General features: G+C 50.3%; 2 protein-coding genes across 3 annotated transcripts; both read left to right on the top strand.

Annotated features, from left to right (window-relative positions):
- Positions 1-558: 558 nt before the first annotated feature.
- Positions 559-1,164, top strand: TrAtP1_005405 (uncharacterized protein; the record flags this gene model as incomplete). Its single annotated transcript, XM_014089344.2, has 1 exon — positions 559-1,164. One exon carries the CDS (start codon positions 559-561, stop codon positions 1,162-1,164), a length of 606 nt encoding a protein of 201 aa, XP_013944819.2.
- A 4,578-nt stretch (positions 1,165-5,742) lies between these two features.
- Positions 5,743-11,666, top strand: TrAtP1_005404 (uncharacterized protein). 2 transcript variants are annotated; one of them, XM_066112690.1, is made up of 3 exons: positions 5,743-6,503; positions 7,907-10,206; positions 10,266-11,666. In XM_066112690.1, exons 2-3 carry the CDS (start codon positions 8,779-8,781, stop codon positions 11,073-11,075), a joined length of 2,238 nt encoding a protein of 745 aa, XP_065968776.1. In that variant the 5' UTR covers positions 5,743-6,503; positions 7,907-8,778; the 3' UTR covers positions 11,076-11,666. The 2 variants fall into 2 exon arrangements, with proteins under 2 accessions (XP_065968776.1, XP_065968775.1); XM_066112691.1 differs by having other exon boundaries at positions 5,743-10,206.
- Positions 11,667-14,575: the final 2,909 nt, after the last annotated feature.

Below are 14,575 nucleotides of genomic sequence, written 5' to 3'. Positions count from 1 at the left end.
GTATGTTTTATTTTAATGCTTGTATTGTGTTTGTGAAAAATTGAACCATTGAACCATCAGCCTGTGTTTGTGTTTGTGTTTGCGTGTGTGTATTTGCTCCCTAGCTGTGAAGTCCTTCGGCTGCGGCCAAGAAAGACTAGCATCTCGGCTCTGCGGCTCTACTTGTGCATTGTTGTCAAAAATGGAGTCACGCAGTTATGCAGAGAAAAATGACCTGTGTCCAATCATGACTCAATTGGTGACACACGCAATCCCGAATGCTGCCTGGCGGTTTCGAGTTTCAGCGAACTAATGCGTGTTAAGAGCCTCAAGAATGACTAAGGTACGCAAGGCTGATTTGGTGCGCGGGCCAGATGTACAACAAACAACAAACGTTTCTGCCTTGTTACTCTCCCCTCTTCATCGAGTTCAGCTGGCTTGCCTTGAGTTGAAGCAAGCCAACTTACGATACAAAATACGATCTATTCTTCTTCCCCTCAGTCTTGGATAACGAGACATTCAAGCATAAGCATAAGCGTCAATTTTTTTTTACTCCGCTATAAAATCGAGTCTTGAACAATGTCTCAAGAAAACACCACAACAGACGCAAACTCCAAAGGCGGATCCACGGCCGACTTTGCCTTTGACGAGTCACTTGTCGAATGGACGGTCCCGGCAGCCGACTGGCTCAGGATTCACGACAAGCATTTTGACGGCATCGGCACATCAGGCTTTGTCTTTGACGCGCAGAACCGCGTCCTGCTCGTGCAGCGCGCCGCGCACGACAGCATGCCGAATCTGTGGGAGGCGCCCGGCGGGGCGGTGGACGCGGAGGATGCGTCCGTTTTGCATGGATGCGCGAGGGAGTTGAGGGAGGAGGTTGGGCTGGTGGCGAGGCGGATGAAGAGGCTTGTTACGGAGGGGAGGAGCGAGGAGAGGTGGTCTGTGTTTACGAATAGGAGCGGGACGAAGATTATTTGCGGGGTTGGGTTCGAGGTTGAGGTTGAGGAGGGGAGTGTTGTGCTGGATGAGAATGAGCATCAGGCGTGGGTTTGGGCGGGGGAGGAGGAGGTTAGGGGAGAGAGGATGGGGGATGGGAGGGGGATTAAGTTGACGGGGATGATGATGAGGAGGAAGTTGCTGGAGGCGTTTAGATTGAGGAGAGAGGATGGGGAGAATGTGTGAGATGATGAGAGTGAGGGCGGAGATGGGACTGAGAGTTGGGTTTAGAATCTGAGCGGTTAGATGGTCGTTTGGCCTTTGGTTTACTTGTTTGTTGCTATTTCAAGGAATAGTTTCTGCTTGTATGAGTTAAAAATAGTTTCGTCACTTGAGTAGCGATTGCTTGACAGAAATATGACAAGGGAATGGTACCTACAGAAGGGCTAATGAGGTTCTGATGATATAGTGAGTCGTCCCGGGTTGATCAGTTACAGAATGAATTCCATTATGGAGACTGAGTCCCATACATGTTGATTAGAACCTATACTACTCTTTTGTATGAGAACGTGTGCATTACTGAGGAGAGAAGCTGGAGAGTGTGTGTGGTGGAATGATTTGCAGGATGAGTATGAGTGGTGATGAGGTATTGGACTTGCTGGTGTTGTAAGTGCGAACTCACTTTGAGAGTTGACTTTGAGACTTTAGCTTCAGCGTTTAGATATATGGTCTGTTGATGTATCGTTTTGCTTGTTTGCCGCGTCTTGGATGATAAAGATACAAACGTACCGTTTAATGAGTTGAGTGGTATTGGCTTGATTACTGACCAGTATAAGAGAGAGATAGCTGTGATGCTATAATGAGTCGTACCAGGCTGATCGGCAATAGAATACATTCCTTGATGCAAGCTGAGTCCTATACACCTTGATTAGGATTGTTTTGCTCTTTTTGTGACAGCTCATGTATCTTTGCGAGCAAGTAGTGTGTGCTGAAGTTGAACCTATGAACTTGTGTACTCACCCAATACTCAACTTCTCCTCAATGTATCATGATGAAAACAGCAGGTTTATTTAATAGAATGATAGATGATTGCTGTTTTGATTCATTTAATAAGCTCGACTGAGTCAAAAGTAAGTTAAGAATATGCTGTAGGTTAAGATAGGCCGGAAGTGAGTCAAGCTCGTGAATGTCACAGTAAATGATTCAGCCTTTTTCCAACGACAGTTGTATAATCCTATATACAGCCGTGTTTGTATTTTAATTATCATCTTGTTCACATCATTACCTGTTCTTGTGCTTGAATGATTTGTAAGAATGAGGTGTTTAGGAACATTGTTGCACGACCAAAGTATTTGGACTTGACGCACATGGTTTTCTTCCCTCTGAAATGCATTAGGCAGATCAGAAAAGAGCACAAATCCTGACGACCCGAGAATACAAAACTTGCATACCGGCAATAAACTTGCTCTACTTGATCTGTATTAACTATTCTTCAATGACGTATTACACTTAACGAGAGTCATGCACTTGGTTGATACAGGCCATATTAGCTTTCAAAAGATGGTTACAATCACATATACGGTTACCAATCTTCAATAGCATCAATATAGAAAGACGCAAAGTTCCGAGGATGAACATGTCACGCTGCCTCTTCCACCAATGTCTCCTCCGCAGGCAAGTGGATCCTTTGGCCCCAATCATACCACCACTCGTTCCATGTTCCTAGGACCCTTAGGACCCTTGAACCCCATTCGCAGACAGGGCACAGCCTTTGTCATGTCGATCGGCTAGATTTCAAAAGAAGCCAGCGTCGGCACGGCGTCGGCCGGGGGATCCGGTGGCTGGAGCGGGTGTGGGGGGAGTAGACGCTCACTTGGTACGAACCGGTGTAACCGGGCACCTAGGAAGCATGCAAGGTGAAAAATTCTCGATGACGGAATCTGGTAAAGAGAAGGGAAATGGGGAGGGACTTTGTGGTGTTTTTACTTGACTAATTGCAAAGGGGGACCGGGCGAGGGAAATCGGGAGGTTTTTTTTCTACTGCGTGGAGAGTTTTTTTTTACCTTGTAGTATTACTGTCCGGATATGTTGGGGACAAAGCGGATGCGGGCGTTGTCTGCAGAGGCAGATGACGCACTCGTGCAGCTGCAGACTCAGACGTTTGTAAACATTCACAGCGGATAGAGTGACGAGTGATTGCGGAAAGAAGTTGGCTTGAAGAGGGGAAAGCCTCAGATGACCTGCTGGACGCGTAAGAGAAAGCCGTTTGAGCTCAGCTCAGCGAAGAGGATAATCTGTAATTGCTGATTCTGACAGTTGCGATAGATTAGCTCACGGGTCGGTGAGATCATTCATCGGTGGCAGAGCTGATATGCATCCGAGCTGGTGATACACCTAGGTTGAAGAGCTGAGATGGGCTTAGGAATTTTACAATGTATTACGCTCTAGAGCTGATGCGCCAGAGCTGGTTGAGTTGATTTGGCGTTTGGAGGTGGCGACTTGCGGTATGGTTGAGCTATATGGAGTTGCCAAATCTATATTATCCTTCACCTATTTTGCGGGGGAGAAGTAGCCAAGATGTATTTGACCGCCGAGTTGAGCTGCGCGAACAACCACGGCGAAACCTTGTTATCTTGGACGGGAAAACAGGAAAACTAAGAATATCACTCAGCATCAAGATGATTTGGTGCGCGGCCCTGGTGGCTGAGTCACGGAACCGGTCGTCTGGGAAAGTTTGGACCGAGGGTCTTGGGACGCAAGCCCCGTCACATGGTGAGATCTCAAATCTCCTGAGCCCATCTGAGCCTCAAGGGTGCATGTAGACTCTGTTCTAGAACGGAGCGAGGGTACGTGTAGGCAGAGATGGAGCAACAACGACAACTACACATTGCTAATAGCAGTGCCGGTATATGTGTTACTAAGTAATAGCATCATGGTGAATGGGCAAAAAGAGATGCGGTTTGTGAAATTTGATTTTGGCCTATTCCAAAAAGGATCCGGCAGATCCGGAGGGTGTGAAGAAACTCGGGTGTGCCGGAGCGAATCCACGCCTGGGCTCTCGCTGCGGCAGCGAGCCGTTGAAGAAAAAAAGCGCTGAGATAATATGAATAAAATAAAATAAGAAACAATTAAAATAAAATCGGGAAAATACAAAAAAGGAAAGGCGAGGGGAAAGAGCTCGTCCAGAGAAAAGCTGTGGCTCGGCATTGAAAGCATGTCTCGGGAATATGGAGCCCCCTTTTTAATGGGGCCAGCCCGATTGCCGAATCCGCGATCTGGGATTGGGGACAATCCCATGAAAGCTCCATGAAAGCTCCGAGGAGACTGGATGAGCTGACCATTGGGCAAGCTTCGCATTGGATGCAAGACATGGTTTGAGCTGGAATGGAGACGGCCAGCTGGGTCAGGGAGCTGGAGCTATTTTACGCATGTTCCTGAAACGGCTGCGCCATGGTGGCCTGATGGTTTGGGAACTGGAACGCAGGGCCATGCGAGAAACCCACGGGCTTGTTCAGCTTTTCAGCAGCGGCTGGAAGCTGTGTCTTGATGCCATGTGCTGCGACATAGTGGCTGCGTGGTGTTGCTGTACGGTATGGAGCGTATAGACACTGTGAGAGGCAGCGGGGAGAGGTGCCCGGCATTATCCGCCAGTTCGGGTACTTCCTTGGGGTGGTTCTGTTCTGCCCAGGTCTTCTGTCTCTTGGCAGAAACCAAGACCAGGTTGAATATGAGATGTCGTTTTCTACATCTTGTGTTTGAGATCGACATGATGGGGCGGATGAGGCGCAAAACGGTCCTGGCTGTGGCGGTCACGAGGCAGAGGATGGCCAAAAAGGGATCTCGCTCTGAATGAATTGACAGCTATTACGAGTAAAGAATGCCATGGCAGATAGTGTGTGTACGAGTATACATTGATGCATGAGATTTCCAAAGAGAACGCGAATGGTAGACTTCCACGGAAATGCCCGTAGGCCAGGCTGATTGGACGCCTGAAGCATCCTTGGTGTGCTGGCCCCCTCCTAAAGAGAAAACGACCAGGGGGTTGGCGTGGCAGTGACGTCGATCATCTTGGCTTGTCTGTTTTTTTTTTCCTTTCCATCTTTCGTTCTTGGTTTGTTTTCAAGTGTTGAGCTTGGGCGCGTGAGACAAAAGCGCGTGCGTATTAGCGGGTTTGAAATAGATTGCAGGACAGGGCATTGAACGGGTGCCAAGGCAGCAGGTTGAGGCCTGAATACTTGTACAATGATGTCTGCACGTACCAGTTGTTTTGCTATTCTCGCGGGCAGTGCAGAAACGCGACCCATGATTAGCATCAGCCGAGATACCCTGCGTCGCTCTCTCGTTGTCCCGTCTATTCCAGATGCTGCAGAGCGTGTTGCCGTAAAGGGCCATTCTGTCCGTAACAGGCACCTCCTCTCTGCCGTGGAAATGCCAGAAACATGCCCGCAACACCGCAATCTGCTGCGCATAAATGTACCTACGTTAGTAAGGGCTCGACTCCTGCTAGCCCCAAGCCTCGGGCTCTGACATCACCAGCCTTATGCCAAGTTACTGCCCCAAATGTACTAAGAGGCTGCCACACGCCTTGCTCCAAGGGGCACTACCGCCTCGTTAGCATGGCCGTCACGCCTCAAGCCCGAGCCTGGCCCGCCATCAGCCCCGGACAGACACTGCCGAGGGGGGGAGGGGGGGAAGATGGAGAAGCGAGGCTAATCTACATCCAGGCCCCAACTAGACCGGCGAGGAAATTAAAGAGGGATTAAAAACAAAAAATACAAAAAAAAGCAAATGCAAATCAAAGCGTCGCCAGCTAGGGGGGTGATTCCGGCATTACGTAGTTCGCCCGGCCATCGGGGGGAGACTCAAGCGCTGATTAAAGCAAGACCCAGCGCTGGGCTTGACAACTTCTCTTTTTTTTGCCGCTGCCACCGGCTTTGACAGGTTTTTGGCTTTGAGTCTGTTTGTTTCTGCCGTTTAACCTTTTGCCGGGCCACGAGACTATTCTGTCAATTGTTTATAAGGGCTTTGGGGGAGGCTTTTCTGGGGTTGCCATTTCGGTTCAGCTGAGGAAACGCCGGTTGTACTTTTCTCTCTTTTCTACACAACTCAACTTCCTCCTTCTCTCCTCATCCATCTCATTCTCCTCTGCCTCGTCGATATCCGCTCCATTTCTCTTCTCGAGTTTCACGACGACACGAACCAGCGCAGACAAAGACGCCGAAACGCCGCTCTCCATTGATTGTTTGGTTGTTTGCATAAACGCAGTCTCTTTTCGCATCCAATTCGCAGATACCCTTTTCCGTCTTGATCTTCTCAGCGCGCGCTCTCGCCCCCAGCATCCCGTTTTCTGAGCTGCATCTCGCCTAAAACTCCCTGGTCACGCAACGTCTTTTTGTTTGCTCCATAGCTCGAGTCGAGAGTAGCCACTGCGGTATCGCTTCGCATCACATCTCCGCCTCACGCACAGGCAAAACGACAACTCGGCAGCGATCAGCAGATCAAAAGTCTGCTTTGTCTGCGCCTGCAGCAGGGTCACCAATCGCGTTTGCCGATCTGAGTTGCATCTCATCTGGCCCCAACTTGTGGTGAGTGAGTCTTGTTTTTGTGTGTCTGTCGTCCTGCTTCCCATGCCACTGGCCCTGCCGCTGCTGCGTCGTATCAAGAGATGATGATACGTCGAGCGGTGCAGGTCTCAATGGCTGCCCTACCCAGGCATTGTCTCTTGAGTTTTGGACTTCATCTACATGCCGGCACTATTTGCTTCTTATTTCCATGCCTGCTCCTCTTGCTGCAAGCGCTCTGCAAGCCCATCCCTCATCTCCACCGCGTCTCTCTCCCCCTGCTCTCATCACCTATCATCTTGGCCACACACTCGCTCAAGCCTCTCCCCCAAACCTGCTTTTGCACAGCATGCGCCTGTGGCTACAGCCCGTTGGGCGGACACGCAACAGCGGCGGGGCCTCGATGCTCCATGCTCCATGGGCTCCAGCGGCCCAACCGTCAACGTCACCCTCCCATCGACGTGTCCAGCCTGCACTTGTGGATGCTCGTGCAGGGCCTCGTTGAACTGGTCCTGTCTTGTTGATGAAGCTTGGCCCTGCGGCAGCGCCACTCATGGGCCTCTGCCACGCTCCGGCCGCAAACTGCCCCGGCTGCATCGTTCTTGGGTCGACATCAGACTATCTTATCGCCGCTTCGCATAATCACGAGGAGGCGAGCTCGCCTCGTCTCTCGATGCCCAATTATAATAGAAAGAAAATTTTTGATCCTCCTCCCTCCTCGCTCATTTGTTCCTTTGTCTCCTCATCTGCAGCTTCAACGCCCCCTCTCCATATCTTGTGAGGCCAGCAGCTTCTTCATTCGCCCTGGTGGTTGTGCCTCGAGTGCGCCCAGATCCAGACACAAAAGCACTCTAGTCCTGCTGGCATCGCCGTCAACGCAACTCTGCCCTCTTGTTTGCTGCCAGCACATCTCAAGCTTCCCTTTTTTTTATTCACCTTCTCCCTTTTGCTTCATTACCCCCCGCTGCATTAAGCTCCTAGTGCTTTGTGTACTACTTACCCCTTCTCTCCTCTTTTTCTCTGTCAGCCCTGCATAGCATAGTCTCAGTGCTTTCCCCTCATCTCTTTGCACCACCGCACATCATTGCCTGCTTGCCCGGTGGCCTTTGTCGCCCGGCTTGCTCTGGCTCTCCACCCGGCTGGTTGAGAATGGGCGGTCTGAATGGCCCTGTTCGCTGCCCTTGATGCCGCTGTCGAGCTTGCAGACGAGATATTCCCACCTTTCCCCTTCCCAGCCCTCGGCTTGAGCAAGCCCCTCCCCCCCTCCCCCCAGATCAGCATCGCCGTCATCCGCAGAGCAAACATGCCGGCGGGAGCTGCAGTGCAGCCGCCACCATCGCGAACCCATCGCCGGGAGCAGTGCCGTAGCAACAGCACCGCCGAGCACCAAGACCACCAAGACTCTTATACTGATGACCACATGCCAGCCTCGCGCGAGTCCGACTCCCGCCACCGCAGACGCCGCCGCAGAGACGACTGGGTCCGCACCAGCAGCGGCAACATCCTGTACCGACTCGACGCCCCTGTCGCCGACGCCTCCGCCGCAGCCGCCGCTGACAATCCGGCTGACAATCCGGCCGACCCCGTTGACCAGCAGCTCCCACCGCCCCTCATTGGGCCAAGAAGGACGCGGCCGCACTCCATCCACGTCGTCAGCTATCCCGCCGGCTACGTGCCGCGAGAGCTTCGCGCCAGAACCAGAACCTCGCCTGGCTCTTCCAGGACCCGTATCAGCAGCAATAGCGGCAGTCCCGCCCCAGGAACTCCGCGGTCCTCGTCGAGATTCTCGGCCTTGGCCCACCCCAGCCGGCCGCCCGAGTTGCCTGTACGCCTGGCATTGACACGATTGTTCCAGTCGCTGGCAAGCAACTCTTTATCTTCTGTCGACATCCCGGAGCACAACGCATTCCCCGTTGGTGTCCAGACTCTCCCGACGACCGAGTATATTCGCCCCGAGTCCAGATCCTCTCGCCATAGCAGCCGCGCAGATCACTCTCGCAGCCACCACTCACACCACTCTCGCGAGCCAACTTCATCGTCGTCCCGCAGGAATCGTGACTCCAAACCGGCCCCGCCGCCTTCCAGAGACCGCGACTCTGCTCATAACCGAGATCGTCGAGACCGCCGTGAACAGCCACGAGACAAAGCACGGCACAGAGCGGCTTCGAGATCCTCCAGATCGAGGCATAGGCATCGCGGCACCAGCCATAGCCGCACCCGCCACTCCAGCCGCCACGCCGGCCACCGCACAAACCGTCCTCGCAACTCGTCTCAACACCGTCGATACCCCCCAAACAGCATGGCTACAGCCAGAGGCGTGGTGCCCATGAGCACCTATCAGTTGGGCCATCACAACAGCTTCTCCTCCATCCGCAGCTCAAAATCAAGCATCAACGCCATCGTTACCGAAGTCACAAAGCCCGTCGCCACAGGCAGCGGAGTTGCTTGCTCCATCCTCCTCGCCGAGCCCAACCTATTTCTCTCGGGCTTCGACCACAATGGCCATGAGCGCCGGGAATCCCGCGCCGGCACCGCTCTCCTCAGAGGCCGCATGCAGCTCACCATTAGCAAAAACGTCAAGATCAAGGCCGTCCAGCTGAAGCTGGTTGGTCGCGCGCGCACAGAATGGCCCGAGGGAATTCCACCATTAAAACAAGACTTGTACGAGGAAGAAAGCCTACGGACGCAAGTCCTTACCTTTTTCAATGCCCTAAACGACGGATGGGAGACCGAGTATGGCAACCAGTGCACTTACAAGCTCAAGGGTGGCTCTGCAAACTCGAGCAGCACTGGCTTGAACAGCTCGCCCAGCATCTCTCCATCTGCGTCAATGCGAAACAACTTGACTGCCAAGGAACTGAAGCGTCTCTCTCTTCAAAATGTCCAGTCCCGGAGTTTTGGAAAGGGCGACAGCGGAGTCGTCACTCCCACTCAGGCCAAGGGATTCAAGGTCTTCTACCCTGGCGTCTACGACTATTCTTTTGAGCTTCCCATCGACCACCACCAGCTCGAGACGACCAAGCTGCAGTATGCCTCGGTCAAGTGGGAGCTCCACGCCACCGTTGATCGTGCCGGTGCTTTCAAGCCCAACCTCCACGGTGTCAAAGAAGTCCCAATCATCCGGTTACCGGATCAGATGTCGCTGGAAATGTCCGAGCCCATTTCTATCAGCCGTCAATGGGAGGACCAGCTCCACTACGACATCATGGTCTCCGGAAAGAGCTTCCCCATTGGAGCCAAGATCCCCATCGCCTTTAAGCTCACGCCTTTGGCCAAGGTCCAAGTCCACAAGCTCAAGGTTTACATCACCGAGTCTGTCGAGTACTGGACCAGCGATAAGCGCGTGACGAGGAAAGACCCGGGCCGAAAGATTCTGCTTCTTGAGAAGACGGCAGGAAAAGAGCTCGACCCCTCTTGGGCCGACTCCGAAGTCATCACTGTTCGCGGTGGCGAACTCAATGAAGAGCAGCGCCGAGTCGCTCGGGATACCGCCTCAAGAAGACGAGCTCATGATGCTGCCAGGAGGCATCAAGCCCCAGAGCCACTGCCTGCGCCTGTGGATAACCTCCTCGGCGACTTGGATCTGGGCCTTGAGAACATGTGGGGTTCCACTGAGATTGAGGCGAGCGTGCAGATTCCCACGTGTGAGATGATGGCCAAGAACAAGGCTCTTCGACTACATCCTGACTGCAGCTGGAAGAATGTTAATGTCTTCCACTGGATCAAGGTAAGTTTCAAAACAATCAATAATGTCCTGCTGTAGAACCTGACACTGACTTCAAACAGGTCGTTATGCGAATTAGCCGCCTAGATGCCGAAGATCCTTCAGGAACTAAGCGTCGTCATTTTGAAATCAGCATCGACTCTCCTCTCACCATCCTCAACTGCCGGGCCACCAAGGCCAACACGTATCTGCCCGCCTATTCTGGCGAGATGAACCGACCCTCTCCCTATCAATCAGCTTGCGGCTGCCCCGACTCGGCGACAATTGCCATGGAAACATCCCCGAGCTCTTCGACAGGAACTCTTCCGGAACCCGAGAGACTGGCAGACAGCATGCCCGCTCCGCCTCAAGCCGTCCACTTACAATCAGGGGCTCCGGCCGCCACGGGTCGACAAAGCCCAGCAGCTTGGTCATCAGCTGAGAGACCCGGCCGGCCTATCCATTTGCTACGAGCACCCAGCTTCAATCCACCCGCCTTTGAAGACGATACCGCACCGCCTCCTGCAAGCACCGTCGTCTATGACCATGCCGATATCCCTCAGATCATGACACCGCCTCCTCAGTACGACGCCATTGTCGGCACACCCAGTACCGTTGATGGTCTCGCCGATTACTTTACTCGACTAGCTGAGTATGGCCTTGACGATCATGAGGGTTCAGGATCGGATGGTGATGAGTCGCCTCCTAGAATCCTAGACCGAAGCGGCCGTGTCAACGTGGCTCACCCACGAACTCCTGGTGGCAGAAGGATGCCTAGTCGAAGCATGGAAATCCAGCGGCCACCTATGGACCTGAACATTAGTGCCTTGCTCCAGCGATCTACCTATGTTCGAGATGAGGTCCAGTCACAGGCGCAAGCGCAACAAGTATAATTTTTTTTAAAGATTTTAATTCGATTTATTTACATATTCTATCATTTCCAGCCACCCTCAAACGGCAGAGCATATTATCAGTTTCTCAACGCGTTTGGGTACTTATCATAGATGGGGGCCATGGTATTCGAGAGAACAATCTCTCTTATTCACTCATATTTTGACAAAAAAATATTATGAAAGATGTTTACCCGCATCTCAACAAGAGGGGTTTTTATGGCGACGGATGAAGGCGTTTTGTATATGGATAGGATGAAAACAAAAACGAGGACCATGTCTACGAGATGAAATGATGGGAAATGATATTATTATATACATACTTGACAGACATACCCTGGGCTTGGATAGTTTTTGACTATGGGGTTTTTTGGAGAGTGGATTTTGTTTATGGGATTATTTTTAGATGATACTTATTAGCTTTTAGTGTGTTTTTAGTAATGATGCGTGATTGAGCGCTTTATCTTGTCTACTTGGCTTGACTTCTGACTTGAGAATGTGCGATATGATGCAAGTTGAGGTCTTGGTGGTGACAAAGGTTAATACTTACGGGTCGTTGACACCCATGTCTGGTGGAATTGTTATACTTTAAGCAGATTGATAGTCTTTGTCAACTTCTCGCGCGTGGGAGACATTGCACTTTTGAATACATTGACAAATCACCTAACCCTTGATGTGGCTGTTGAAGGAGAGGCTCGTATCGTTCTCCGGTATGCTACGTTTTTGGTAGCTTTGATGAAGGATATATCAGGGATATATATACAGGGTTAGTTCCTGTCAGAAGGGATTCCGACGAGCAGGTTTCGTGGTGAGAATGGAAGTTTTGAGACTTGTTGGCAATAGATGGCAATGGTAACCTGGCTGTAGGATTCTGAAATGGAAAGGTGTGAATTTCTGAGTGAGAAGCAGTTGCTTTTAGAATTGCATTTGTAGATTTGGGGGTGAAGTGTTTTCCCATAGTGGCAAGATTCTTAGCACCAGGCACTGCAATAACAAATAAAAGACTTAGTCAATACTTGTGACGGCTCTGCGATATACAGATTTTTAGAATAGCCAGTGGGAAAGTAAGTCGCATCATCTCCTCTCTTGCTATTCGAGGTCTTTATAAACTTTCCCTTAGAATGCCAGGAGTGAAGATAGCGTCGGAAGGATTGTGTGACCAAGCTTGACCTTTTTGTCTAATCTCTCCCTCATTCCACTACGGAGGGGTCTCACTATCATCGTTCTTTTCGCGTACGGAGGCCTTCCTACGCATGTGCCTGTCATCTTGATCTAGGCTGAGGGTGAACAGCTATTCAGTTATCCTCCAAGTCATTTAGCATTCCCTCTGTTAGTTTTCTCAGCAGGCTTGAGTGGGATCAGAACAACAGCAGCAGATGTGAGAAGCTTTAGATTGTGACATGGCGTTCGCAAAGGTACTCTCTCTAAAGAAATCTCCGTCTCTGCTGGGCCTCTCGCTCCTCGATTGCGACAGTTCAACCATCTGCGGAGCCAGGTTTACTAAAAAAAAAAATCTTTCTCATTTGCCACTGATTCGTTGTCAGTCAGAAGTTGTTTCTGTATCCGTCGAGACCGCGCGCTCTATTGATAGTGCTCAATGCGACGCCCAGAAAATAGAGCATTCCTAATTAAGAATTCATGCTGAGGTTATGTAGTTGTTAAGATATGAACAACAATGGCGAAAATGCGGTTGTTATGCTTGAGCTGCCCTGGGGCGCTGCGTATTTAATAAAAACCACCCTTAGAAACCTTGTAGGCAATCAGCTCTCATGGATTTCGTGACCATCAGATCCGAGGCATCGGCAGCTCAGATCTCCCGACTCTGGTATGGGATATACTCGAGTTCACTTTCAGCAGCGAATATACTGATGTGAAGGTTATCATACGTAATGACCATCGTTTAATCGGTTATGTTTTAGTTGAAGGATTATCTTTCTCATCTTCAATGAACGTAATATTCCTTTCTTTTATAAAAATAAAGAAGGAAATAGCAGAAGATTTCGAGTTACAACTACACCGTCGAGGGTTATGGTAATTGGATTACAGAGCCACTTCTCTCCACCCTCAGTCGTTTGGGTGCTTTATTTGACCATTCTATGAGTCTGCAAGAATTCTTTTTCATTGTATCTCATGTTCTTACACTGCAGGTTAACGGCGAGTCACCTATTGCTATCCCATATTACGACAAAAGTGAAGAGGCTGATGGTCCGTTGTTTGCGATTTATATTCATTCAGATTGTCCATTCGATATAGCCTTCTCTAAAGAGTCATTTATAAATAGTAGTTCTAGTGGCCCCCTTTTATTTATATTGGCCAAAGTTCCACTACTAGATGAGAACAACGCAGCCACAAAGTTCATGCGCCTCAGTGATAAAACATCTCTGTTATGCGACCATGGCTCGTATAGCAAAATTCGTGACGCCTATGATGATAAGTCTCTACAAATCTCCCGTCTTCGTGGCATCGTACAGATTGAGCACAACCGGATGCTCACTTGCTTTTTAACGGATGTCGACTATGGCAACACGTCAGACTGTGCCGTCAGCCCAGAGGCGCATGTTTACGGAGGGGGACCGACCAGGTTGGAGACATTCTTTCCCCAACTGCACCACGCAGGGAGTGGTTAAAACAATACAAAGCTTATTAATATTCTCGTTGACCATTCTACTGACGCATGGTTCATTGACGCTGGTGTGTCATATACAGGGGTAATAGGTGTCAAAGAGCAGTCAGAGCACAAAAGACAAATTTGACAGCGTTTGGAAAGATTGAAGATTCAATTGAGAATATGGTTGCCCAAATGACCTTGTAAGACCAAGAACTTGATGGTCTGCTCCACCAATGACAAAACGAGCCTTACGTTGGAGCGGTATTGTCCGCGGCCAGAGGATGTAAAGCCGCTCTGAAACAATCCAGTAATGGAGCTCAATAAAAAAGTCTGCTCAAGGCTCGAATCCATCTTCTTGCCAGCTACAAGGCATCAAAGCATACATTTGACACTGATAGAGCGTAGCAGAAGTCGAGAGTGTGAATATCCAATTGTTGCAGGGTAAGGACTCTTGTGCGGAATACCCAGAGGCCATCAAATGTGAACATAAATTAACGACGAGGAAACAGAATTTAATTCTTCTTGGCGATTAATTTCAAGATGCTTTAGTAGCTCTATATGTATACTCCTTGACTACTTCTGAGGATTTAAAAGACAAACGATTGGGCAGATTAGCGAAGCAATTCTTGACTATCACGAAATTTAATGCGAAGCCTCTCGCCGTATAACTGGTCGTGATTCAGAAAGAACGCAAACAAATCAACTCTTGCATGAGCTAGATTGACACATAGTTGGAGAGACTAAGGCAGGCTACTCTTCTCAGCAATTATCCCAGGGCTTGACTGAATGCACAGTCTACTCTCTGTCCATTAAAGGGGCTGCTCCGTCAAGCAGTCCCTGTGTTGACAAATCAAGTAGATTAGTATACACGGAATTCTTTCCGCGAAAAGTCCAA

Source organism: Trichoderma atroviride, chromosome 3 (assembly GCF_020647795.1).
Source record: "Trichoderma atroviride chromosome 3, complete sequence".
NCBI classification, from domain to species: domain Eukaryota; kingdom Fungi; phylum Ascomycota; class Sordariomycetes; order Hypocreales; family Hypocreaceae; genus Trichoderma; species Trichoderma atroviride.
The sequence above is the reverse complement of the archived record's forward strand: the minus strand, read 5'-3'. Positions and strand labels throughout refer to the sequence as shown.